Source organism: Harpia harpyja, chromosome 14, assembly GCF_026419915.1.
Source record: "Harpia harpyja isolate bHarHar1 chromosome 14, bHarHar1 primary haplotype, whole genome shotgun sequence".
NCBI classification, from domain to species: domain Eukaryota; kingdom Metazoa; phylum Chordata; class Aves; order Accipitriformes; family Accipitridae; genus Harpia; species Harpia harpyja.
Window position 1 is genome coordinate 14,365,616 of NC_068953.1, and position 27,111 is coordinate 14,392,726.

Consider the following 27,111-nt stretch of genomic DNA (forward strand, 5'->3'; position numbering starts at 1 on the left):
GAGGCATATCCCAGAGCGGGGTGAGGGTATTCACCAAGCTCAGGGCTGTGGCTGAGCCCTGGGTCGGGTAAGAGCACAACAGAGCATCCCCCACCCCACTCTGGGGCCTTGCTAGCACCCACCACCTTTCTGAAGGTGGGTACTAGCAACAGCGGGCTTCCTTGGCAGGTTCATGGCAGTTTTACCGCTTCCATCCTTGACAAGCAGTGGTGGGAGGAGGTACGTGCCCTCTCATGTGGTAGGACTGTGGCTAAACATTTATACAGCCTCCAGGCAGGGCAGGTCTGTCAGCAGAGTCCCTGCATGCAGGAAAGGCAGCTCATTTACAGGAAGACAGGTCGTAAAAGCAGCAAAGGCACTTTGAAAGCTGGCTAGAGGGAAAACAAACTAAAGGGAAAGGGGACCATAGTTAAATTACAATAAGATGGTGCAAAACTGCTTGGCAGATCATACTCAGAGCATGGTAATTAATGGTCCCTTGTCAAAGGGAAGTTTGTACCGAAGGAAATCCTGCAGGGATCTGCCCGAGGCTTCGTTCTAGTCAGTATTTCCAGTAATGAATGTCATGTTGACATTGAGAGTACTTATTCAAACGTCAACTTTAACTGAAGCTGGGAGAGAACATGGTGTGCTGCACAGAACAGGCTCAGAATTCACAATCGTCCTGCAGCTGAGGGCACACGCTGGAAGAGTAGGATGCTGTTCAGTAAAGATGCACTTAAGATTGGAGATTTCATCAGAAATAATTAAGTGACAAAGCCAATGGAGCAGTTTAGAGACAAAGATGTAGGGGCTCTGGAGGATCTAAAACTGAGTGTGAGCCAGCAGTTTTGTGCTAGTACAAAACCAGCCAGCATTTTCCGTTGTATAAATAGGAATGTTTGTGAGGCATGAAGTAAGCCTCCAACTTTACAAGGAAATTATAAAGCCTCAGCTGGAATATTTTATCTTGTTTGGATTCTACACTTCAGGAAAGATGTGAGCCAGTTGGATAAAGCCCAGAAGAGAGTAGCAATAATGATAGGAGATGTGGAAAACATGGCCTGTGGGCAAATGTTAAGAGATTGGGGCTGTCTACCCTAAGAAGGCAAAGACATGGCTGGGGACATGAAAGTAGGCTTCAAGTGCATAAAATGCTGTTGCAGAGAAGACTGTTTGCAATGCCTGTCGTCACTAAAAGACACAGTAACACACTTCAGTTGCAACAAGGACAACTCTAAATCTTCCTAGTTCTCTAAGATAGTAAAGTGTGGGAGTAGGGAGTTGCCTGGGAGTCTGTATCACTGGAGGTCTCTAAGAGCAGGTTCCGCAAAACCATGAAAAATCATGTTGGCATTGCTTTGGGGCACAGCAGGGAGAAAATGACTTTTTGAAATCCCTGTCAGGCCTGTTTTTTCAGTCTGTAAAGCCTAACCTATATGAAAAATATTTATCAATGCAGAGGATGACAAATGCCTGGGACTCACATGGGAGTTGTTCTTTATTTGGTATCTTTGTGTTTCCCCAATTTTTACATACGTCACATCCAACTAGGCTGTTGTCACTCAACTGCTGGTTTGCTTTTTCTGGTTGTCTAAGTCAAAGAATCTTAATATGATTACAGAGGAACATTTACTGTGCTTCATTTCATGTGTACCCACGTGCACCTATGCTGAATATCCCCACTATGCTTTGGTACAGATCCTGCTCCTCCCTGGACAGTCCTGCCTTTCTGCTCTCCAGGGAAAGGCGGGATTAGCCAGCAACGTGCAGGGCAGCAGCAGCTGGTGGGCTCCGCACCATGCAATCAGTCTGCTGGGACGGGTACATGGGACTGGGAGCAGGGAGGGGACACAGCCTTTGAAGAAGGTCAGCAAGCAAAAGCTGTACAAGTTTTGGTGTGGTGGGGCTCTGTGCTGCTCCCCGGCTGAACCTTTTGTGTAGTTCTGCTCCCTCCTCTTGAAAACAGGAGGTGTTGGGTGACTGGTCCATCCAACAAATTGCCTTTGTGAACATGCCTGCCACTGCACCATCTCTGCTTCACCATTTGCTTCCTTCCTCACATGGTCCAGAAGCCTTTTTTTCGATTAAATAGTTTTTTTGCTCTTGGTGCTTGAGCTATTCAAAGATGGGAACTCAAGTATGCATTCCCATTCCTGGGGAGGGTAAATGGGATTTTAGGGGCAAGTAACATCTTCTGAACCTCAAAATACAACAGAACCCTCCCCCCTTGTGAGGCATTGATATTATTGTCAGCTGTTTCCAGTGGTTAGTGTCCTTCCACATTGTGATTATCTGCCTGTGCTATCCATAAATCTTATCTGACCATAATAGTATTTCCACCATTCATGTTGTTGTGTGATCTAATTTTCATTGTCTTTACATAAAAAGCACAAGGAAATTGGTTCTTAACTGGAAAGAAATAGAATTTATGAGACAGTGTTCTTATGTGGAAAAAAGATGTTAGAAAAATCTGTAATGAAAGAATTGGGGTGACTTTGTATGGAACAAACAGATTTGCACAGGTAAATGAGCCAGTCGACAAAGACAGCACATTCCTGTCTGTCTCCACTTGATGGCCCAACCAGATAAACACTCCACATTTATCATACTTTGAAACTGGTTGGACTCAATCCTGAAAACATTTTAAAGGCCTCTGACCTGTAAGAGGTCTGCAGAATGAAGCCTAGGAGAATTTCAATATACCTAAAATTTGTTTTCACAGTTTGGCCTGCTGTAGGAAGGTTGAGTCTGCATCAATTACATTACAGTCAGGATGCCTGGCATCTATCTTGTGCACCATCTAAAGACATCCAAGCATGTCATGTCAAAACATAAGAAAGAGGAGAGAGATGGCAAGCTACTCTAAAATGCCTGGAAGACCCTTCTCTGTAGCAGTCATGGTCCTTGTTTTGCATCATTATCTGTGCAAGGAGTCCTGTGCTGTCTGGGAGGACAGTCAGGATACCTCTCCTGGGATTTGGAGGGTTAAGTGCATGTTCACGCTTTCTGTTTAGAATCAGGACACCAGCAAGCAAGGATGATAAACTGGAAAGAAGCACGTGCAACGGAGTGCATGGCTGTCAGGCTGCTGCCCGTCAAGAGTCCGCAGCACTGACTGGCCTCTAGAGTGCTCACTCCTGTGCCCTTAGATAGGTTTCACCATCCCTATCGCCGTCTGAGCAGGGCACAGTTTGATTCGCCTGACAAGGTACCATCTGCAGGGTGGACAACTCCATTTGAATTGGATCTTCCGGTCTCACCATTTATCCATGAAAAGAAATAATTAACTTTACCTCTCAATTGTCTTCCTGATGTAGGTGTCTAAAATAGCTAATGTGAGCTACACCCTATAAGTGCCAGTCTCTCTTCAGACTCTAAGGAGAGCCTTGGTGACAATACTGACTCCACAGAGAGGTAAAGCTGGATATAGTGAATCTCACCGGGGACCTGAGCTTACAGCCTAGAACTGAAGGGGAACTTAAAAAAATGTCCTCAGTTTCCTTGCATGGGATTACTGCCCCTTACTACTCCATAGCAGAATGCAGCCATGATGGTGTCAGCAGGCACAGAGAGGGCTGCACAGTGAAACAGTCTATTCCCATCAGATCATATGGTGAGCACACCTCCCTTCACACCCAGAATATCCACCCTGGCTTTCTTCCCCAACAGTGCGTAGGATGCATAGGACATCTGTAAAATGCCACACCCCATTTCTACACTTAGTTCCTACAGCTGTTGCAAATACCCAGGCGTGTTCACACATGCACACAAACACACATCTGCATGTGTACTCACACTTCAGAGGGACAGCACTTTGGGGGAGATTCAGTGTCTGAAAAGCTGCAGTATTCATGGGGGTTACTTGAAGTAACAGGAGCTGGAAAGCCAGGCCAACAGCTCTGCAAATCAGACCAGGGCAAAAATAATTATCCAGGGGCAGGAAGCCTTGACGGGCTTAGGAAATATCAGAAATATCAGAAATATGACTTTTCAGCATAGCAATGGTTGAGGAAAGAAATATGTTTTTATATACCTTCATTGCACAAGTACTAAGAAGAACCTGAGAGGCCACATGGGGGCTGGCAGGAAAGGCAGGCTCTGCAAGTACATCTTCAGGGATGTCTCAGGAAGGAGAACACCTTCTCGGTAGCACACTTTGCCTCATTCAAGGTAGCCACAGCATGTGGCTTAGACCTGGCCAGAGCTGCAGCTCAGTGTTACAAAGCTGTAAGCCTCACAGAAAGCTTTTCTATGTGCTAGAAACCACTAGGTCTGAGCTGAAAAAACCTGTATTTATGTGTGCAGTACTCATGGGTTTGACTCGGCAGATGGAGGGGAAATACTTTTCTGCTGTTGGAGCAATGAATGGGAGATGAGTGGTTACTCTGAGGGTGAGAAGGTCCTTCCCAGACCTGCAGTATTGGCTGTTCCTCAGCACTCTGTCACTGTGCCCTTGAACAATACTGCTCTGCCTCGGATTTTTTTACCCATCAAGTTTTAGACATTAAAATCTCCTCTTAGCCAGTGCTTGGCTACCTCCATGCCCGTGCCTCCCCAGTTTCTCCAGCCTCAGCATTACTACCCACAGGCACACAGCACCTTGCACACTACCACAAGCCCTCTAGGACATGTGTGCAGTCTGTGTTGTCCCACACCCACTGTGTGCACCAAGGGAAGAAGAATTGGCTGTTTGAAGTGTGTAAGCAGCCCAAACCCCTTGTCCCCATCTCCTGAAGTTCCTGCTGCCCTGCAGAGGAAGTCTGGGCTGTAGCAATTGTGCTTGTGACTCTGGATGGGAAGAGCATGGTATGCAACCCACCCCTCTCTGGCCTGATCCTTCCCAGTGGCCAAGACGCGCTTGTAGGGATGGCTGCTTTTGCATCCTGGGGATGGGGAGGGTGTGGACAGCTGTGGGTGATGTCAGCTGATGGACTGAGGGAGAAAGGGGTCTGTACATCGCAAGATGGATGGGTTTAGGGGTCCTGTCTGCAGGTAAGGGGAGAAATAAGTGTGGGAGGACTGGAGAGAGTGTAAAACACCCTTGTGCACAGTTCCCATGCTTCTTCTGAATCAACCTGGCTGCCCATTGAATTCCCTTTTTTGCTTCAGAAAAAATATGAACACAGGCTTTTTGTTATTTCTTCCTCACAAGAACTGCATTGCCCTTTTTGTTGGTTTTACCTCAGCAAAGAGTGATGGGCTCCATCCCTTCAGGCCAGCTGTCCACCTGCACTTTCCTTGGGCTCATGGGTCAGCTCTGGTGTTGACCTGTTTGGAGAAACATGAAATAAGGCCTCCAGAAACCGCCAGTTATCTTGTGGCTTTCATATTTCAAGTGAGCTGGCTCAAGTCCCAGCTTGATAAATATCCCAGTGCTTTATGCACACTCCTCCAACTCTGTCTGTGACTCAGTCGAGGGGTTGTTTTGTGTGGTCTTACTGAAGAAAAGCCAGTAAGTGTTTATGTGAAGTGCTGCAGACCTCCACTGGCCCCTCAGGGCCTGTGTCCATTTCACCATTCAGCTGAGATTGCCTGCACCTGGCTGTGTAGGGAGGTATCCCTGTCCATTCCCTTCCCAAGGTACCATTACAGCAAGTCAGCGAGAAGCTCTGTTGTTCTGCTGGAATTTCAAGAAATAAATGTCCCCAGGCTGGTCTGGGTTGCAAAATCACTGTGTGTGAAGCTTTCAAAACCTTTCATGTATATGAGCTGATGGGAAGACTGTGAATAGGAAGAAACCCTGCCTGGGAGAGAGGGCGAATAGACAGAGTGCTGATATTTACATTCAACCCTGAGCACATCTGGACAACCTATGGGTCTTTTGGAGGCAGGTGCAGGTAAGGTGAAATCATTTCTGCCCTGGATATCTCCTACCTGACAGTCCCTGCCAAATAACTATGTGTATTTACTTGCTGCTGTTTTGGGGGCCTGGCAGCAGGCTTCTAGCTGGCATTTTCAGAGCCCAAAGCAAGGAAAATAGCACTGCTGTAGGCTGCTTGGCAGGGGTGGCCTTGGTGTGTTTTCTGAAAAGGGAGCCCTAGGATCAGACTGCCATGCTGAGTTCAAAAGTACCATGTGCCCAGAATGCACAGCTACTATGTGGTTAACCATATGGTTGCTCAGTGTCTTTGGGAGTGGTTTAAAACTGTGCGTGGGTGGTAGATTCAGCAGGAAAATATTTGATTATGCTGAAGAAATTTTGTGATGTGCTGCAGCTGTAATACCTCTTGCATTAGTCAAACAATAGCACTCCAGCTACCTTGTCCATCACATTAAAGATGACATATACTTATGATACAAGTATGTGTGTGGCTTGCTGCCATCTTGCATTCTCAGCTGAGGTCAGCCTTACATGGTGTGTCCTTATGTCCTGGTTTCAGCTGGGATAGAGTTAACTGTCTTCCTAGTAGCTGGTACAGTGCTATGTTTTGAGTTCAGAGCGAAGAATGTTGATAACACTGATGTTTTCAGTTGTTGCTCAGTAGTGTTTAGTCTAAAGTCAAGGATTTTTCAGCTTCTCATGCCCAGCCAGTGAGAAAGCTGGAGGGGCACAAGAAGTTGGCACAGGACACAGCCAGGGCACCTGACCCAAACTGGCCAACGGGGTATTCCATACCATGTGACGTCCCATCCAGTACAGAAACGGGGAAGTGGGGGGCAGGGATTCGCCGCTCGGGGGACTGGCTGGGTGTCGGTCGGCGGGTGGTGAGCAATTGCACTGCGTATCATTTGTACATTCCAATCCTTTCATTATTACTGTTGTCATTTTATTAGTGTTATCATTATCATTATTAGTTTCTTCTTTTCTGTTCTATTAAACCGTTCTTATCTCAACCCACGGGTTTTGCTTCTTCTCCCGATTTTCTCCCCCATCCCACTGGGTGGGGGGGAGTGAGTGAGCGGCTGCGTGGTGTTTAGTTGCTGGCTGGGGTTAAACCACGACAGTCCTTTTTGGCGCCCAACGTGGGGCACGAAGGGTTGAGATAACGACAAACCTGACCAGAGCTTGTTAAAACAAATTTGTTATAAGCATTCATTATATCGGTCTAATAGTTGCTGGTCATTATGTTGATTTATGTGTTCTTAGAGTTGTTGCTCTGGTTTTTAAAGTTCTGTTATGTATCACCTCGCTTGCTGTATGTAGTCCCTCTTCTGCTGCTTATCATCCGTGGGAGGTGGATTAAGGTTTTCGCTTTGATGTATTGTATAACACTGGTTTATGGTATGATAAAGTCGTCGGCTGTGGGATTAATCCGGTACTTGCACCCAGCATTGTCACCTTTATACTGTGGAAGCCATCTGTGGGAAACTATTAATAATTATACCATTTACCTTTCCTCCTTGGAAAACCAGTCTATGGGTGGGATACCTTTCTTCCCCTCTCCTTTCTCCTTCAGTCCAGTTACAATGGTGTTTGAGAATTTTGAAAAATTTGAATACTCTTGGGATGTTGGGACCAGCACGGTCCTAGCCCTACTGCTAGGAATTAGCATGCTTCTGAATGTGGTTCAGCTCTCATTTAAGGTTAAACAACTATTTAAGAAAATCACCCAGAGATCTGCCCCAAGGCTGGATAATTATGAGTGGCAGGGTGTGTGGGGTAGTATGGGCAAGTACCTAGAAAAGTGGGCACCTCCAGTGTTTTGGAAATTCACCCCTGAACAAGTGCAGAATCCAGAAGAACTAGTAAAATATTTGGAAAAGGTATGCTGTCACCCCGGCAGCTCCAGAGAGATACAAATTACTGCAACGTGCTGGGGCCTGGCCCATGCCTATCGAGCCCTGTTCGACACCACTCAGTACCCTCAAGGGGAAGAGAAGGTCTCTGGACCTAACAACAAAACGATGAGCACTGTGGCTATCCAAACCTCAGCGACAGGCACTGCAGCCCCTCCAGCCTCGGCAATGAGCACGGCAGCTACCCAAACCTTGGCAACAGACACTGCGGTTATCCAAGACCCGGCGAGCGGTACTGCAACTGAACCAGTGGACCAACCTGCACCAGTATCAGTTGCCCCCGTACAGAAAAAGAAATATACAAAAAAATCAGTTCGCTTAGCGAAGGATGAAGGCGAACCAGGGTCATCACGGGAACAGGAGGAAGAGGCAGAACCAGAGGTAATAACCCGGTCCCTATCCTTGAGTGAGCTGCGGGATATGCGAAAAGATTTTGGCCGCCGTATAGGTGAGCATATTATCACCTGGCTCCTCCGATGCTGGGACAATGGGGCTAATAGCTTGGAATTAGAAGGTAGGGAAGCCAAGCAGCTGGGATCGCTTGCCAGGGAAGGTGGCATTGACAAGGCAATTGGAAAAGGGACACAAGCCATCAGCCTCTGGAGGCGACTCCTGTCAAGTGTGAAGGAAAGGTACCCCTTTAAGGAAGATGTTATATGTCAATCAAGCAAGTGGACAACCATGGAAAAAGGTATCCAATATCTGAGGGAATTAGCTGTGCTAGAGACAATTCATCATGATCCGGACAACCCACAATTACCCAAAGATCCAGACGAAGTCCAATGCACACGACCCATGTGGCGGAAGTTTGTACGGAGCGCACCATCGTCCTATGCCAACTCACTGGCAATAATGACCTGGAAAGACGAAGAGGCACCGACAGTGGATGAAGTGGCTCGCCAACTCCGTCAATACGAAGAGAATCTCTCCTCCTCCCTACAAGCCTGCATTTCGGCTGTGGAGAAGCTGTCCGAGGATTTCCAGCAATTCAAAGAGGAGATGTCCTGTTGCCCACCTGTAAGGACCAATGTCTCAGCTATTAGGAGTGAGCGCTCCTCTGCCCAAGAGAAAGAATATAGAAGGTACACACCGCGAGGTGCCCTGTGGTTTTACTTATGTGATCATGGAGAGGACATGAGGAAATGGGATGGAAAACCTACCTCGGTCCTAAATGCACGGGTACGTGAGCTGCGAGGAAAAAACACCACAAAAGGGGATTCTACCAGGAAAAATGCCGCTCCGGTTTCCAAACAGAGTAGAAGGGCTGATCTTATTTCTGATCCTCTTGAAGGGACTTCTGAGCCAATTTTACGAGAAGTGAATACTGGATACTCTGACCAGAATTAGAGGGGCCCTGCCTCCAGCCAGGTGGAGGAAAGGGATAACCGGGTCTATTGGACTGTGTGGATTCGATGGCCTGGCACGTTAGACCCACAGGAGTATAAGGCTCTAGTAGACACCGGCGCACAGTGTACTTTAATGCCATCAAGTTATGAAGGGGCAGAACCCATTTCTATTTCTGGTGTGACAGGGGGATCCCAAGAGTTAACTGTATTGGAAGCTGAAGTAAGCCTAACTGGGAATGAATGGCAGAAACACCCCATTGTGACTGGTCCAGAGGCTCCGTGCATCCTTGGCATAGACTATCTCAGGAGAGGGTATTTTAAGGACCCAAAGGGGTATCGATGGGCTTTTGGTATAGCTGCCTTGGAGACGGAGGGCACGGAACAGCTGTCTACCCTGCCTGGTCTCTCTCAAGACCCTTCGATTGTGGGGTTGCTGAGGGTTGAAGAACAACAAGTACCAATTGCTACCACGACGGTGCACCGGCGGCAATATCGCACCAACCGAGACTCTCTGATTCCCATCCACAAGTTGATTCGCCAACTGGAGAGCCAAGGAGTGATCAGCAAAACTCGCTCACCTTTTAATAGTCCCATATGGCCCGTGCGAAAGTCTAATGGGGAGTGGAGACTAACAGTTGACTATCGCGGCCTGAATGAAGTTACGCCACCGCTGAGTGCTGCCGTTCCAGATATGCTAGAACTTCAATACGAACTAGAGTCAAAGGCAGCCAAGTGGTATGCTACAATTGACATTGCTAATGCGTTTTTCTCAATCCCTCTGGCAGCAGAGTGTCGTCCACAATTTGCCTTTACTTGGAGGGGTGTCCAGTACACTTGGAATCGACTGCCCCAGGGGTGGAAACACAGCCCCACCATTTGCCATGGACTAATCCAGACTGCACTGGAAAAAGGTGAAGCTCCAGAACACCTGCAATACATTGATGACATCATCGTATGGGGCAACACGGCAGAAGAAGTCTTTGAGAAAGGGAAGAAAATAATCCAAATCCTTCTGAAAGCCGGTTTTGCCATAAAAGAAGGTAAGGTCAAGGGACCTGCACGGGAGATCCAGTTTTTAGGAATAAAATGGCAAGATGGGCGTCGTCAGATCCCAATGGATGTGATTAACAAAATAGCAGCTATGTCTCCACCAACTAATAAAAAGGAAACACAGGCCTTCTTAGGTGTCGTGGGGTTTTGGAGAATGCATATTCCAAATTACAGTCTGATTGTAAGCCCTCTCTATCAAGTGACCCGAAAGAAGAATGATTTTCAATGGGGCCCTGAGCAACAACAAGCCTTTGAACAAATTAAACGGGAGATTGTTCACGCAGTAGCCCTTGGACCAGTCCGGACAGGACAAGATGTTAAAAATGTGCTCTATACTGCAGCTGGGGAGAATGGCCCTACCTGGAGCCTCTGGCAGAAAGCACCTGGGGAGACCCGAGGCCGACCCCTGGGGTTTTGGAGTCGGGGATACAGAGGATCCGAGGCTCGCTATACTCCAACTGAAAAGGAGATATTGGCAGCATATGAAGGAGTTCAAGCTGCCTCAGAAGTTGTTGGTACTGAAACACAGCTCCTCTTAGCACCCCGACTGCCAGTGCTGGGCTGGATGTTCAAAGGGAGGGTCTCCTCTACACATCACGCGACTGATGCCACGTGGAGTAAGTGGATTGCACTGATCACACAACGGGCTCGCATAGGAAACCCCAGTCGCCCAGGAATTTTGGAAGTGATCACGGACTGGCCAGAAGGCAAAGATTTTGGAATGTCGCCAGAGGAGGAGGTGGCACGTGCTGAAGAGGCCCCGCTGTATAATAAACTGCCAGAAAATGAGAGGCAATATGCCCTGTTCACTGACGGATCCTGTCGCATCGTGGGAAAGCATCGGAGGTGGAAAGCTGCCGTATGGAGTCCTACACGACAAGTTGCAGAAACTGCTGAAGGAGAAGGTGAATCGAGTCAGTTCGCAGAGGTGAAAGCCATCCAGCTAGCATTAGATATTGCTGAAAGAGAAAAGTGGCCAGTGCTCTATCTCTATACTGACTCATGGATGGTGGCAAATGCCCTGTGGGGCTGGCTACAGCAATGGAAGCAGAGCAACTGGCAGCGCAGAGGTAAACCCATCTGGGCTGCCGCACTGTGGCAAGATATTGCATCCCGGCTAGAGAATCTGGTTGTAAAAGTACGTCACGTAGATGCTCACATACCCAAGAGTCGGGCCACTGAAGAACATCAAAACAACCAACAGGTGGATCAGGCTGCCAAGATTGAAGTGGCTCAGGTGGACCTGGACTGGCAACATAAGGGTGAGCTATTTATGGCTCGGTGGGCCCATGATGCTTCAGGCCATCAGGGAAGAGATGCAACATATAGATGGGCTCGTGACCGAGGGGTGGACTTGACCATGGACACTATTGCACAGGTTATCCATGAATGTGAAACATGTGCTGCAATTAAGCAAGCCAAGCGGTTAAAGCCCCTGTGGTATGGAGGGCGATGGCTGAAATATAAATATGGAGAAGCCTGGCAGATTGACTATATCACACTCCCACAAACTCGCCAAGGCAAGCGCTATGTGCTCACGATGGTGGAAGCAACCACTGGATGGCTGGAAACATATTCTGTGCCCCATGCCACCGCCCGGAACACTATCCTGGGCCTAGAAAAGCAAGTCTTGTGGCGACATGGCACCCCAGAACGAATTGAGTCAGACAACGGGACTCATTTCCGAAACAACCTCATAGACACCTGGGCCAAAGAGCATGGCATTGAGTGGGTGTATCATATCCCCTATCATGCACCAGCCTCTGGGAAAATTGAGCGATACAATGGACTGTTAAAGACTACATTGAGAGCAATGGGGGGTGGAACTTTCAAACATTGGGATACACATTTAGCAAAAGCCACCTGGTTAGTCAACACCAGAGGATCTGCCAATCGGGGTGGCCCTGCCCAGTCGGAATTTTTACATACTGTAGAAGGGGATAAAGTCCCTGTAGTGCACATAAAAAATATGTTAGGGAAGACAGTCTGGGTTACTCCTGCCTCAGGCAAAGGTAAACCCATTCGTGGGATTGCTTTTGCTCAAGGGCCTGGGTGCACTTGGTGGGTGATGCGAAAAGATGGGGAAGTCCGATGTGTGCCTCAAGGGGATTTAATTTTAGGTGAGAACAGCCAGAATTAAACTGTATATTAGTTGCTATATAACCCTGCTACTGTATATTATCCTTACTATAATTGTTATATGCTATATCCATAGTACTATAGTAAGAATCACTTAGATCAAGCAAGAAAAGAACTGTGATAAAACTGAGCAAAGCGCAGTAGTGATGGAACCAGAACTGACTCCAGCATGCAACAATCCAACGGTGCACACCATCCTCCTGCTGCGCCAAATGTCACCTGCTTGTCACACTGCACTGAAGCCCAATTCTGCTCTACCGACTGAGAGGACTTTGCACCATCCCTCCTGCCCAGAAAGACTGGTATGACAGATGGAGCCCAGAGTCGGAAACTAAATGAACTCAATGAACATTTTATGAACATGACCCATGAACTAAAGGAATGATATCTCTGTGTGTGTATACATATATATATATATCATTGCTCATATGTCTTAAAGGGATGGAAAAGTGATGATTGATCAGGATGTAACTAAAGGTATGGGAACTGTGCATGACGTCAATGGTATAGAATAAGGGGTGGATACTGTCCTGGTTTCAGCTGGGATAGAGTTAACTGTCTTCCTAGTAGCTGGTACAGTGCTATGTTTTGAGTTCAGAGCGAAGAATGTTGATAACACTGATGTTTTCAGTTGTTGCTCAGTAGTGTTTAGTCTAAAGTCAAGGATTTTTCAGCTTCTCATGCCCAGCCAGTGAGAAAGCTGGAGGGGCACAAGAAGTTGGCACAGGACACAGCCAGGGCACCTGACCCAAACTGGCCAACGGGGTATTCCATACCATGTGACGTCCCATCCAGTACAGAAACGGGGAAGTGGGGGGCAGGGATTCGCCGCTCGGGGGACTGGCTGGGTGTCGGTCGGCGGGTGGTGAGCAATTGCACTGCGTATCATTTGTACATTCCAATCCTTTCATTATTACTGTTGTCATTTTATTAGTGTTATCATTATCATTATTAGTTTCTTCTTTTCTGTTCTATTAAACCGTTCTTATCTCAACCCACGGGTTTTGCTTCTTCTCCCGATTTTCTCCCCCATCCCACTGGGTGGGGGGGAGTGAGTGAGCGGCTGCGTGGTGTTTAGTTGCTGGCTGGGGTTAAACCACGACACCTTATTTCCAGGCTTTTCTTGTCTGTGGTGTTATGTCCTTCCCATTTACTGAACAGCTTTCTGTCTCCTGGAAAGCAGGAATTCTGCTTTCACATTATTTTGATCTTAATTAAGGTCCATATATTCTCATCATCACAATCATTAATAAAATGCCACCTGCAGCAGCAAGTTCTGGGGCATGGACTTTCAGGCAGTCCTGAAATGTGTAGCTGCAAGCAGTTGTTTCCTTGAAAGGAATGTCAAGTCCAGCACTTCAGAGTTTTAGGAAAATTTTCTTGATCTGCCTGAAAAAAATATGTATTACTTAGTATCCTCCTGGTACCACCAGCCAGCTTTTCTGTTTCTGTCCTCCTGAGTACCCTTTCCTGCTTATCTTGATTTACCCTTTGCCTTTCTTCCACTAAAGTTCCTAACTCCAAGCAAGTCTCTGGTCCAGCTTTGCAACCACTGCAACCTGCAGCCTGCCTACTGACCCCAGGAAGAGCAGAAACAACAGATTGTGCTTTTCTACCTGGCACACAAACAGTAGCTGAAAACTCAGCGCCATAAACTCATTGCATTTCCCTCACAAACCAAGTGCTTATAGACCTTAAACAACCTATGGCTAGTGAGCAGCTGGGTTCTTTCCATCCAGCGTGGTGCTGTCTTTGTCTTGCAAGTAAATTTCCCAGGGCACCAAACCAGTATCTGCTAAAACATCCTGGTCTGGGTGGTTAAGTGCTGACATGTCTAAGCCCCATTTGAATCCACAGCCGGAAACTCCACAAGTCTTCGTCCTCCTTGTGCCTTGTCTGTAGGCTGTTGTCTTGAACAGTGCCTGGCACAACATAGGCAGATGGTAACAGTGGTTGTGGTCATCTTGTATGCGACACCTTTGTCATTAGGACACTCATTGGGTCAGAGAGTACCCCCGGAAACTCAAAGGACTTCTGCGTGTTTTGAGGTTCTCCATCCTAAAATACATCATTCACTACATTTATGTCTTATAGCTTCTATGCAATGCCCAAGCTGAGAGCACTGTAACATTAGTATGTCGCAAGCTCAACTATTCTTTCCTAAGACATAATTTTTAAGCATTGTAGGCATATAAAAAGGCTTAAATTAAGAAGCACCAGGTGCAAAGGAAACCTCCCTACTGCACCATCGTACTAGACCTTAATGAAGAATATGAAAGCGATTTTAATAATGCTGCATTTCACTGAGCAATTGGAGGATGACAATAGACTAAGTAGGAGAATTTTCTACCCTGCGATCACATAGTGATATTTGCATTTTCACTGATGCTGTTGTGAGTGGGGAAGGGAACTGGGTGAATACAGAGAGTGGCCAGATCTCCAGAGTAAGATCTATCCTGGCAGTCCAAGCACAGCTTGGAATGAATCTGGCTAAGGGTGGCACTAAGGCTATTAATAACAGCTGGTCATTTTGTAACTTTACCTCCAACCTTTACCAAATCTTGAACTCTTTATTTCCAGAGAATAAATGAGACATTTTATCTTTGCTTGTTAGAAAGCAACCTCAAAGTGAGCTGAAAGCATGCCATTTCTTTGAGAGAGATGACCCAGTAGTTTGGCTAGACTGGCATATTCCTGGTGCAGCTTCCCAGCACACCCTGTCGCATCCCTGAGAGCCAGGGTGCATGTGTCAGCCTGGGGCTCAACAAAGCCAGATGGATTAGAAGGGTGCTCTCCTTGAAGACAACCAGTACTGCGATGCTGGAAAGCAGTGAGGAAGTTCACTACTTGCAGACAATTCCTGCCTCTTCTGAAGTACTTGTTAGACCCAAAGTAAGAGATCAGTGGATGGAAGGAATATAACCGTGGCCCACTCTAGTACTTCCTCTGCCTAATATTTTTCCATTTGTCTGAGTCAGTTAAGGAGCTTGGAAGGATTTAGTCTGTGGATTGAGGTTTTTCTTTCATACCTTACGAGCTACAGTCAACACCTACTCCAACTAAACTTATGAACTGCAGCTGGAATAGTAAGTCATCTGTGGAGACACCTAAGAGATGTCAAATATTTTTATTACATGTTTTATCTCGTATAGATAAAACTTTTCAGTGACAGTTTGCCTCTGATACAGGATGCCCTAGCTAAAGGGTGGTGTAGAAACCTGCCCCGGTAAAGTGGCCTAAAAGCTAGAAAAACAAAGCGTGTCTCAGAAAGTGCTGGAAATAGCATTATTATCACTACTAAACCTGCAATGAAGGGCTTGCTTTTGTCGCATGGTGTTTGCAAAAGGAGGGGCACGGTACAGGTCCCAGTGCTCATTTTGAAAGATCAAGTAAGGACTATTGTCAGCAGCTTTTCCCATGCTGTTGAGGTAGCAATAAGCACCTCTACCCTCAACACATGGACAGAAGATTTCAAGAACTCTTGGATGGTACCTGTCTCCATGGCGCTGTTTTGGGACCGAGGATAAAAGCCATGTGGCAGTCTCGGTCTCTTTTTTGTTGAACTGCATGTAGGATGGAGCTGGATTTCAGTTCTGACACTGCAACTCCTGCTGAACTAGTTCATGCACTACATGGTGCTCTGCTTTCAGCACTTGTGAGATTGAATCTCATGTTGCATGCAGGTGCAGAGAGATTTGCATATCACTTCTGCCTGCTTTTCTTGTCTCTTTTTATTAGGTACGAGGATGGAAGTAAAGGTCAGGGTCTTGGGAGGCCCGTGGAGGAGCGTGACCTTGCAATGCAATGTGAGGACACTGTAAAGGACCGTGTTGCAGTTCAGAGGCTAGTGCATGGGCTGGTTGTTTGGGCCTTTTGAGCTGATGTTGCTATAGGTGATTCATACCGGGTTCAGTACTGCAGGGCTTACTGGACCAAATCATTGGAGGACAAAGATGAAAGAGCTGCAGTGCTGATTCAGGAGAGTCCTCAGATTCTGGTCTGCAGGAGGCCAGGAGGGGAGAGCGAGGACTCTTCCTGGCCTGGAGTCAGTTCTGTGAACTGACAGAGAGGTAAGACCTCTTCATTCCAATGAAAGAAAATCTCCTTGTGCTACACGTCCTCTACGGAATAGGAGGAAAACATTTTCATTGTACTCTCATTCACCCACTCCTTCTGCTTCTAAAGTTTTGAATGGTTTACTCCAGTTTCAGGGCATTGCAAGTGATTTCCCCTCCTTACATGCACAAACCCACACGCTCCCCCTGCCTTTCCTTTGGGCTGTTTTCTCCCACACACAATATCAAGAAATGAAGTGCTATGAAACCCTTTCTGATTCATCACAAATGTGGGGAAGATCTTAGTCAGAAAGGGGAGATAAGGTGCAAGAGCACTGACAGCACTTTCAAAGCCAGCTGGAGCGTGGTGGCTTCAAGCAGCCCGGAGGTTTAGACTGGCAAGTGCAGTATTGCACTGTTAAAGAAAACCTGTTTCCAAAGCAGGGCTGTCTGCACTCCCTTCAACTCACAGGTCCAACTAATCTTTGAATTTTGGGGAGCCAGGGACAGACTGCAAACCTTGCTGAAAGCCTGCTGGAGATGCAGTGGAGCAGCAAAGGAAGGCTAGGAGGTTTGCAAACTGTCTGCACGTATGGGTGATTCTTACATGCTATTGGCAAGAGCAAAGTGAATCCAAAAAAGATAAGGTAAGACTGTGGGGCCTGTTCTATGCTACTGCAAATATCACTTCTAATTCTGCATGTTTTCAGGAACAGTTTGGGAGAAGCTTGCAGGGTTTCTACTTGTGGCATTGAGGAAGGACGTGTTCTGTTGCTGTTCTTCATCCATGTCAGAGAGACCTGTGCAGCCTGCACAGCTTCACATTATTCAGGGCAGAAACTGGGTTTGGAGCTGCTCAGCATTACAGATTTATTGCTGTTAAAATGAAAACAAACTCCAAACCTATTTATAAAGGCTTGAGATAGTACCAGTAGTTGGGTGACATGTTGTACCTGCTACAGGTCCTTAAGACCAGGGAAAATTTCTGCACGGTAAGCAGACCCTGAGGTCCTCTGGCTTGCTCTGCCCCATTCTCGTAGTTTGGCCAATGGAACTGTGGAGCATTTAGGTCCTAAAATAGCACCACAGGACACCATGCAGAGATACTAAATCCATTCCTGAAAGCAATATAAGCACAATCAGAAGGGATTATGCTAGACCTTAAAGCCCTGATGTTTGGCTGATGTTGTATGTTCAGACTGGAAAGCAGCTGCTTTGACCTCAGAGTGCTACTGGATTCACGGAGAAGGGACACAAACTTCATTCTTCACTGCTACACTTTGATCCCAAAAATACTCTGTGTCAGGACCTGCTCAGAAGCTGTGTTTCTTGACTGGCATGACATCCCAGAGTGTGTGGCTCTCTGAAGGCCTGACACATCATGTCATTTCTCATTCTGCCAAACAGATGCAAAGTGAACTTTCTTCCCCCAAACACCACAGGTTTCCGCTTTCCTTTGGGAGGAAATGTTTAACCACATCTGTGAAAACCCTTTTTGGTTCTGTTGGCACATATAGCTTGGGTCTTGTAACTATTTTTCCTCTCACTACATCATTTCAGTTTGAGCAAGTGGCTTTCTACTGGCTTGCTGTTCAGTAACTAATTTCCAGATATCTCCCAGGGCTGCAGGACTTTTTTCTGTTCACAGACTTCCTTCGCAGTCCACAGAGTGACAAGGAAACTACTGATTATTCCTTCCCCTCATTGGCTAAATGGAATAATTACATGTGGCTGATAAGGGAGGATAGAACTTGTCAGTGTTGGTCTGCCAGTGCTAAATTACACTCTTACAGAGTGAGGTTTTAGATTGACTCCAACATCCTCTCTGGAAAATTGGGTGGGATATAAAATCTTGTCTGGTATTGAATCTATTCCTAATAGCAGTGATCATTGTTTTACCACAGGGTTACAAGTAGTCTTCAGATTTTCCAAGCACCAGGATCAAAGGCTGCATTTGGTACTCCAAGACAAGACTCTGTCTTGGCTATATCAAACAAGGTTTTATCTCTCACCAAGCCTTTCTGTGAAGTTGTGGAAAAAAATCACACCCCCCACCCCACCCCCCACCCCTGCTTCACTTCTAATCATGACTAAGCTGCAGAGAAATTGGTAATGTTACAGTATTATCCTGGTAAATTTAGTTGCTTCCAGTAGATGGCATTACAGCAGTGCAGTCCTCATCGAGGTTAGTTCTTATCCCTGCTTGGGCTGCCAGAATAATCCCTCTGTTACTCTCTGCACAGAAGTGGATTTTTTTTTTCCTAGCACTCAAATGGGGTTAAAAACATTCTTGTTATTTTCATTCGCTACCCAATAAAATATGTTATTTCTATTTTATGCATTTTTATAGCTTTTTTTTGTTTTATTTTTTAATCTGCGTAACTCCACAATCACTTTATTTTAGAAAATTTGTCAAGACACTGAGTGTTTTGGGTTGTATTCAAAATATGCTAACCACCTGGCACTGCTCTTTCATGTATAAAATTTCTGCCTTCAAGTTGTGTATCTATCTGTATGGCAGAGGGGAAGAATTAGGCACTTCACACTAGCTCCACAGCAGCTAGCAGGCAAAGTAGAGACCAGTTAGAAGAAGCAGCTGGTAATTTTAACCAATTAATTACATTTCCAATATACTTGTTAGGTTTTTAGGGACATTCCTCTGTATGGTCTCAAAAATGCAAAAATATTGTAGACCGATATGCTTGCATTAAAAAAAAAAAGCTAAATATGAAGGTAACTGTTTTTACTGCTAATGTCAAAGTCAGTTCTGACAAAAACATGTTACGCCACTGATTGCGCTTGGGTATAGCAGGAGTGGACATCACAGGCCCTCCATACAGAGCCAAAAGCCATTCTTTAAAACACTTGTCTTCAAGTCAACTCAGTTACATTATTCATTAATCTACAATTTAGATTAGAAAAAAAAAATCTACCAGAAATGTGGGTAGCATATTCTATTGTTTACCTTTGCATTACAATAAATGTAAATTAGAATTTGTCTTTATTTAACCATGCACTTGTGTATTTTAAGCCAAGACAAGCTGACTCATAAAAGACAACTCTTAGCATTTGATTTTCCTTCTGTTTAGTTAAAACACATTCCAAGTCTTCCTCATTGACCTAGCATGGAATTTATTAACTTACTACCCAATTCACAAAAAGCTGAGAAAAATTTAAATATTTCCCTATGATTCATCAAAGCTTCTAGTCCACCAGGTTTTGCACTTGCAAGAAAAAAAAAAGCTTGAAGTATTTTTCTTTGCAAGCAAAACTGTGCTGTGGCTTGGGAAGAAGAGGAGAGAGAGGGAAGCAGGGTGTGTGTCTCAAGGATCTGGGCATCACAGGTCTGGGGGATGGCACCTTCCCCCATTTGGGATCCGTAATCCTGAGTCCTTTCCTGAAATAAGGAACCAAACGCAACCCTTGAGGACATCTCTCTGTGTATATATGTGCATGAATGTATATGTAAAGACAGATAAAACAGTACTCCCTTCTTTACCCACTAGGCTTTTTATGGTTCTTGAAGCATGTTAGCATCCTGTTTGTTGCTCAGATAAGCAGTCACCCAGGATAGGAGGCCTTATGTGCCCTGATGGAAGTGCTGACTGCCAACCCTAAACTGTTACCCCCAAGGGCTCTCAGCCTCTCCTGATCTTTTACCACTTGACCATGTTCATCCAGAATACTGAGAGGGATGCAGGATTTCAGGCTCTGGCAGGGTTAGAAGGCTGTTGGTTGGGATTTTGGGACTGACAGTTTCAAATGAAGTGGCCAAAGTAGTCTTTTGACTTGATTACACTAACTTGCTTATTTTCTCATTTAATATTGGCAGGCAGGCAGTATTATTTATTTGGTTTGGTACCAATATGTTTACTCAAAAGGAATGGTGGCTTGGGTTTTCTAGAAGAAGTTGCTGTTCTAACTCCACTGTCTGCTGTTTGCAACTTCTACAAAGTTTTGCACTTAAATCTTCTGTATTTAGCATGTGGTCAAAAATAATTTCCATTTCCTGAGAAAATGAGCAGAATGGTTAAACTACAGAGCAAACTGAGAGGGGAAAAGCAACAGCAGTTTTGAGTATCAAAACTGGTGTGACATACATTTGCACATCCCAGCTGCTAAAGGACCCAAGTGGAAAAAAAGGAATTTACCAGGGAAATAGCTGTTTTGAGGGAAAAAAAATGCTATGGTCTGTGTATATGTCACTAAAACCACATCTCTTGAGTCATTCACAGCTGCCTTTCAGGCAGAGAGCAGGGGCAAAGGCACTGTCACCACTTGGTCCTTGTTCCCAGGGTAAGGGCCACGACTGGCTGTGCTGCAGCTGCTGCAGCCAGGCAGGTCTCCATGTCTGCAGTGGGCTGCAGGTAGGACCCCAGCCTGGGCTTGATTTAACTACACCTGGAATAGCTGTCTGCACAGATCGTGGCAGCAGCTTACAAGCAGTGATCTGTGCTACAGCTGTATCCCTGCTTTCTTGCTGAGCACAGCCCTGGGGCAGACCTGCACTGGAAGAACCAGTGATGCAGCTCCCAATCTGCTCTGTTTCCATCCATCCCAGCTGGCTGCTAAGGGAGCCACGGCTGGAGAGCGCCATTAGAAAGAGATGGGAGGAGATGGGAAGTGCAGGGAGTTGCAGGCACCTTCCTCACAGGGTGAGAGCCTGGTTCAGAAAACACTGAGGGTCAGGCCCATTTGTACATGTGTAATAGATGTAACTCTGGTGTGTGTGCAAGGCCTCCATCACCCTTACATTGATGTTTCCCTTCAACAGAAACAACCTGGGAGCGGCCAAGCAGTGTGCCTGGGACTCCAAAGAGCCCTGTGTCACAGAAGAGTTCTGCAGGTACTGTTTGATGCTGTGCCTGACCACTGCATTGGGTGAATCTGCTTCTCTACCACTCAGTAACGGAAAATGCTGTGATTACATGGGATGTGTACTTAATGTACATGGTTATGTGAGTGTAGCAGAGTAAACATGGTGGGGCTTTCCCTTCTGATACATATTCTTGCCTGTTGTTTCCCAGCTGATGCATGTTCTGGCCAGTTGTCTGAAGTGTCTGCTTAGAGCTGAGATGGCTCCTTCCTTGGAGCCTTGAGACAGATGGTGGCCCAGCAAGCCAGCGGGGCTGTCAGCTCTGGGAGGGAAGGACAGGCTGCCTTTCCCAGTCCCGCTTTCTGCCAGGGCAGGGGAAGCAAAAAGCTGCAGAGGAACATGGGCTGGCTGTAGCTCTTCCATGCAGAGCACATGTGCACAATGAAGCGTTTTAGCATGCAGTAGCTACAGGGTTGACCACTTCACCTCTGTCCTGAGTTGAAGTTTCAGGGAATCAAGTAACAGAGAATCAGCTGCGTAACTGTACTGAAAAGCTTCGGGTACCACAGAAAGACAAAGAAAAGCAAAAATTACTCTAGAATAAAAAGCGTTACATGTAAAGGCCATTGCTGCCATTTGACTGTAAATAATGCAGTCTAGAGGATGTTTTTCATAGAATTTTTTGGAACTGATGCCCCTCTATTGGCAGAGCTGAGTGGGAAGTATGCTTGAAGGTTGCACATTTTGTTGTGACCAAAGGATTTGTGATGTAGTTATGTATCTTGTTTTAACCCTACTTTAAGCATTATTCTTTGCTCAGCATATTCAAAAAATAAAGCAACCTACAGCTGTTACAAGGCTTGCTTTCTTGACATGAAAAGCCCATGTCCATTAAATCAGTGCTTTTTACATATGTGGTGGCTTGACCTTGGCTGGATGCCAGGTGCCCACCAAAGCTGCTCTGTCACTCCCGCTCCTCAGCTGGACAGGAGGAGAAAAATACAATGAAAGGCTCGTGAGTTGAGACAAGGACAGGGAGATCACTCAGCAATTACCGTCACGGGCAAAACACACTCAACTCAGGAAAATTAATTTAACTTATTACCAATCAAATTGGAGTAGGGTAAAGAGAAATAAAAACCAAATCTTAAACCACCTTCCCCCCACCCCTCCCTTCTTCCCAGGCTCAACTCCACTCCTGATTTTCTTTCCCTCCTGCCCTCCAGCAGCACAGGCTGGGGCAGGAATGGGGGTTGGGGTCAGTTCATCACACATTGTCTCTGCCACTCCTTCCTCTTCAGTGGGAGGACTCCTCACTCTTCCCCGGCTCCAGTGTGGGGTCCCTCCCACAGGAGACTGTCCTTCATTAACTTCTCCAATGTGGGTCCTTCCCATGGCCTGCAGTTCTTTACAAACTGCTCCAGCGTGGGTTCCTTCCATAGGCTGCAGTCCTTCAGGAAGAGACGGCTCCAGCGTGGGTCCCCCACGGGGTCACAAGTCCTGCCAGAAAACCTGCTCCAGCATGGGCTCCTCTCTCCACTGGGCCACAGGTCCTGCCAGGAGCCTGCTCCAGCGCAGGCTTCCCATGGGGTCACAGCCTCCTTCAGGCATCCACCTGCTCTGGTGTGGGGTCCTCCCCGGGCTGCAGGTGGATATCTGCTCCACCATGGACCTCCATGGGTTGCAGGGGACAGCCTGCCTCACCATGGTCTTCCCCACGGGCTGCAGGGGAATCTCTGCTCCGGCACCTGGAGCACCTCCTCCCCCTCCTTCTTCACTGACTCTGGTGTCTGCAGAGTTGTTGCTCTCACATCTTCTCACTCCTCTCTCCAGCTGCCGTTTGTTGCACAGTTTTTTCCCCCCTTCTTAAATCTGTTCTCCCAGAGGTGCTACCACCGTCACTGATGGGCTCAACCTTGGCCAGTGGCAGGTCTGTCTTGGAGCTGGCTGGCATTGGCTCTGTCAGACATAGGAGAAGTTTCCAGCAGCTGCTCACAGAAGCCACCCCTGTAGCCCCCCTGCTACCAAAACCTTGCCACGCAAAGCCAATACAACATACCCTACTTCTTCAAACACATCATTTTACCAAACAGCATTATGGGAACTGTTTTGAGTTTGGGGCTCTCTTTTTCTTGGCTCTTTTCAGCTCAGTAACTCCTGTCATAACTCCTGATAAGAACCTGCTGCAGGATCCTGAGGGCAGAGTGGGCCCATGGGCTGAGCTTTTGCAGAGTCTGGTTCTGGGGTCTTCCTGGGTTGGAGCTAACATGTCATATTGCCAGGCTGTTGGGATGGGGAGAAGCATCCAGTTTCTTAGGCTGGAGGCAGTGAACACTGGTGACTCAAAAAAGGCAGTGTGATTTATATCTGTAGATTCAATTATGTGATTAGTTTTTAAAATGTGCAATTATTCATTTGCTACCAGCAGCAAGCCCAGTAACTCTCCATCTGTTCTTACAGTGAATGGCTACCACATCTCTGGGACCCCAGTACACCAGCTTGACTCTGGTCATATGAGCCTCCGAAAAGCCAGTGGGGACCCCCAGGTAAGTTTTGGGGAAAAAGCCAAACAGTGGTATCCAAGAATAAATGTGTCTTCACTTAAGTAGTTTAGGAATCCACCCAGAGCAGGAGGTCAAGAGGCATTTTCTTTTAGAAACTGTCAGATCAGACAGATTTGTTGCATCTAGAATAGTTAGTCTTTGTGTCCAACTGGTAAAACAGTATAAAATGCCAAGAAACTTCGGATTTTTTTTGTCCTATCACTCCTTTCTGAAAAATCCACCAGGACACTTCAGTCACTATTAACAACTGTACAAATTTTCCTGCCACTCCAGCCTGAAGCCTGGGCCTGTCTCCAGCACAGTCCTCTCTCTACACTTGCACAGCTGCCCATGTCTGTATCTCATTGTATTTTCTTGCAGCTCCAGCTTTCCCTCCCAAAGACAGTATTCACAAAGAATTTGTCCGAAGTTTTTTTCTCAATTACTTCATCCATTCCTGTCTCTCCTTTCACAGGCCTCCTCTGTGCCTTACGTAGCCTGTGCCTCACCCATCTCATCACCCCGGGCTAGCGTTCAAGATTCTGACCCATGGGCAGCTGGTCTCCCCTGCCTGTTTGTCCAAATTTTCAGTAAATGTCCCTGCACTTTTTCTTGCACCACTTCATGTCCTTGGGAGAGTCTTTCCTGCAGGTCTGCAGATGCAGCACAGGGCCCTCTTCCAGCTTTGCCCATGAAACTCTTCACTCCCTGCCAAAACAGCAACAGTTGAATAGCTGGTGGGTTGCACTCCTGTTCGGTTGTGCTTCCCTGCCTGCTGGCATTTTTCCCCCCGATGGTACCAGACTGGAGTTCTCTGTTTCATTTCTGTATTAAATGGTAGGTTCTTCTGCAGTGCAACTCCTCAAATGCTCCCAGTGAAATGCATGTTTGTGTGCTCCTACCACGCTGACCTGAGTTGCCTGTTGCTCTCAGTGTCCCTGTGATGTTCCCTGTTTCTTGGTCTAAACTTTGTGTTGTCTGCCAACTGTCCCTCTTTGCCTCAACCCACTTTCTTGCCCACTGCCTCCTAGGTAGTGGCCTTCAGCCTTGCCCTCGTGTGCTGTTTCAGCTACGTCAGCATTTCTGGTTTTGCTTCCCCACCAGTGGATTCATACCATCTCCCACAATACAGTCCAGCACTTTGGACTCCTTGTTCCTTCCACATCAAACATCTTGCACTTAACTGCCTGTGCTGCTTCTTCTCCAAGCAGTTTGCACAGGCTGGAGGCAGAGCATGTGGGCACCTAAACTAGGTCAAAAGCATTTTAGAAACTGATGTAATGTATTACCAGACACCCTTGTCCATATCTGCTGTGACTCCCTCAGAGAACCTGAATAAACTTGCAGACAGTGACTTTCCTTTAAAAAGAGCTATGTTAATCCTTGTGCAAAAATTTCCATTTCTCAAGGTATCTGATTCACAAATGTTTTTGCAGTTGGCTTGGTACACAAGTCAGATTAACTGACTGCCTCAGACCTTCCTTTATAACAACATTTGCCACTTTCCATTTTTATGGTGCCAGGTCTGACTCAAGTTCATAGCCACCTTTTTGTTCAAATTCACATCTGGGATACATGGGGAGTCCATTGCCATGCACTGGTTTGCTCGCTGACTCAACCATCAGACTGACAAAAATCCCTTTCATGACTTTTCTCATTCACTTCAACAGCCTCCACGACACTTTCTTTCCATTGCTTCTTTATTAGAGGTTTTTCCAAATTGAAGTCCTGGCCTAATTCCTGCTTTGAACCTATAACTAGTTTTGAATCTATAACTAGCTGCTAGTGCCATTAATTCTAAAAGCAGCTTGTGTCCACACCCGCTTGGGAGCCTGCTTTTCCTGGGAGCTGTGGCTGCTTTTGCAGAAGAGTCCTTAGTAAGGAAAACAGCTGACCATAAGCTGTTCTCCACACCCTCAAACTCCCATACACTTTGGCCAGTCCCTCTCCTCCTTGCCTGCCTTGGGCCATCCCAAGCTGCTTTGCCTTGACTGCCTCCTTGTGTGTTCTTGGCACAGGCTGTCTCCTGCTGCAAAGCAGCTTCCAGGCGTTCTCCCGGATGCTTTCTTAGACCTGGGCAGCAGCCATCACGCAAACAAACGCTGGCAAGATCCCTCAGGCAAGCCTAGCCACATTTCTTGGAAACAGGTCAAGGGGGAAAAAGCCACAACCGAGAACAACACGGAGCTGCACTGTGCTGGGAGCAGGGCCAGGCCTTGTTTACGGCTTCCTAGAGAGCAGCTACATGCTGCCCGCTCAGGTTGTCACAACTGCCACAAAGGCGGCAGCAGCCCAGGCTGGCCAGCCGGCGGCCTGCAGGCCCGCGGCGGGCCCCTGTGAAACCGCACGCGTCCGGCCCTGGGCACGTCGCTGCTGATGGGACTTCAGCCGGACGTCGAAGCTGGTCGTAGCCCAAAGGGACCGCGCTGTTCTGGGGCGCTGCACGAACACTGCCCGGCCGGGGTACGCGCCCCCCACCCCTCGCGTCCGGCCCTGCTCGTCTCCGCGGCGCCAGGGCAGGGGGACACGGGGCTGGGCTCCGCGGCACAGCCCAGCGACTGCTGCCAGGAGCGGACTCGCAGGCTGCGGATCAGCTCCCGCTGCCTCCGAGCCGGCAGCCCGCGGGGCGGCCGGGGCAGCACCGCACCGGGGCCGGAGCGCGCCCGCACCTCCCCGGCCGCGCGGCTCGGCCCCGGCCGCCCCTTGCAGCCCGGCGCTGCGGAGGCGAGAGGCGGAGCGCCGGGCCGGGGCCGCCCCGCGGGCTCGGCCGGCAGCCGGTGGGCTGGCGGCGGTGAGAGGAGGCGGCTCTACCGGACGGCGGTGCCGCCTCCAGCTCCCCCCCGAGTCGCGCCGATCCGAGCCGATCTGAGCTAAGCTGAGCTGAGCCGAGCCGACGCGAGCCGAGCCGCGCCGTGCCGACCTGAGCCGAGCCGAGCCGAGCCGAGCCGAGCCGTGCTCAGCCGTGCCCAGCCGTGCCGAGCCGCGCCGCGCCGCCGGGCCATGGGGTCCGCCTAGCGCCCGCCCCGCGCGGCCCGCGCCCGCCATGCTGGGCTCCGAGAGCGGCCGTGACGATGCGCCCCGCTTGTCTCCACAGACCCCGGGGTCCCCGGCGGCGCCGCGGCGGCAAAGCAAGGAGAGCAGCCTGACGGTGAGTCCGGCGGGGCCGGGCCGGGCGGGGCGGGGTGGGGGTGCCCGCCGGGGGTGGCGGGAGCCTCCGTGCTGGGCACCGTCGGTCGCCCGGCCAGTGGGGCTGGGGGAGGCGGGCGGGCGGGCAGAGCCTCCACCGCGAGGAATTTTGGTGTGTAAACCCTAGTAAGTCAGGGGCCCAGGGAGGCTTTGGGATCTCCGTCCTGGGCAGAATTCCGGTCTCAGTTTCCCTTTGATTCTGGCGGTTCTGGGACGAGCAGGAGGTAAGGATAGACCGAGGAAGGGGAACTCGAGTG

General features: G+C 47.9%; 1 protein-coding gene across 4 annotated transcripts in view; it reads left to right on the forward strand.

Moving 5' to 3' along the window:
* The window catches only part of GAS7 (growth arrest specific 7), a 113,609-nt gene that overhangs the window by 45,647 nt on the left and 40,851 nt on the right, over positions 1 to 27,111 (forward strand). For 3 of the 4 annotated variants that reach the window (XR_008238172.1, XM_052807304.1, XM_052807305.1), the window contains exons 3-5: positions 21,084 to 21,155; positions 23,586 to 23,671; positions 26,763 to 26,816. Coding sequence is in view for 3 of the 4 variants with exons in the window: in XM_052807304.1 (XP_052663264.1) it covers positions 21,084 to 21,155; positions 23,586 to 23,671; positions 26,763 to 26,816 (212 nt within the window). In the remaining variant the exon portion in view is untranslated. The remainder of the gene's footprint in view (positions 1 to 21,083; positions 21,156 to 23,585; positions 23,672 to 26,762; positions 26,817 to 27,111) is intronic. The other variant, XM_052807306.1, reaches the window with a different exon arrangement.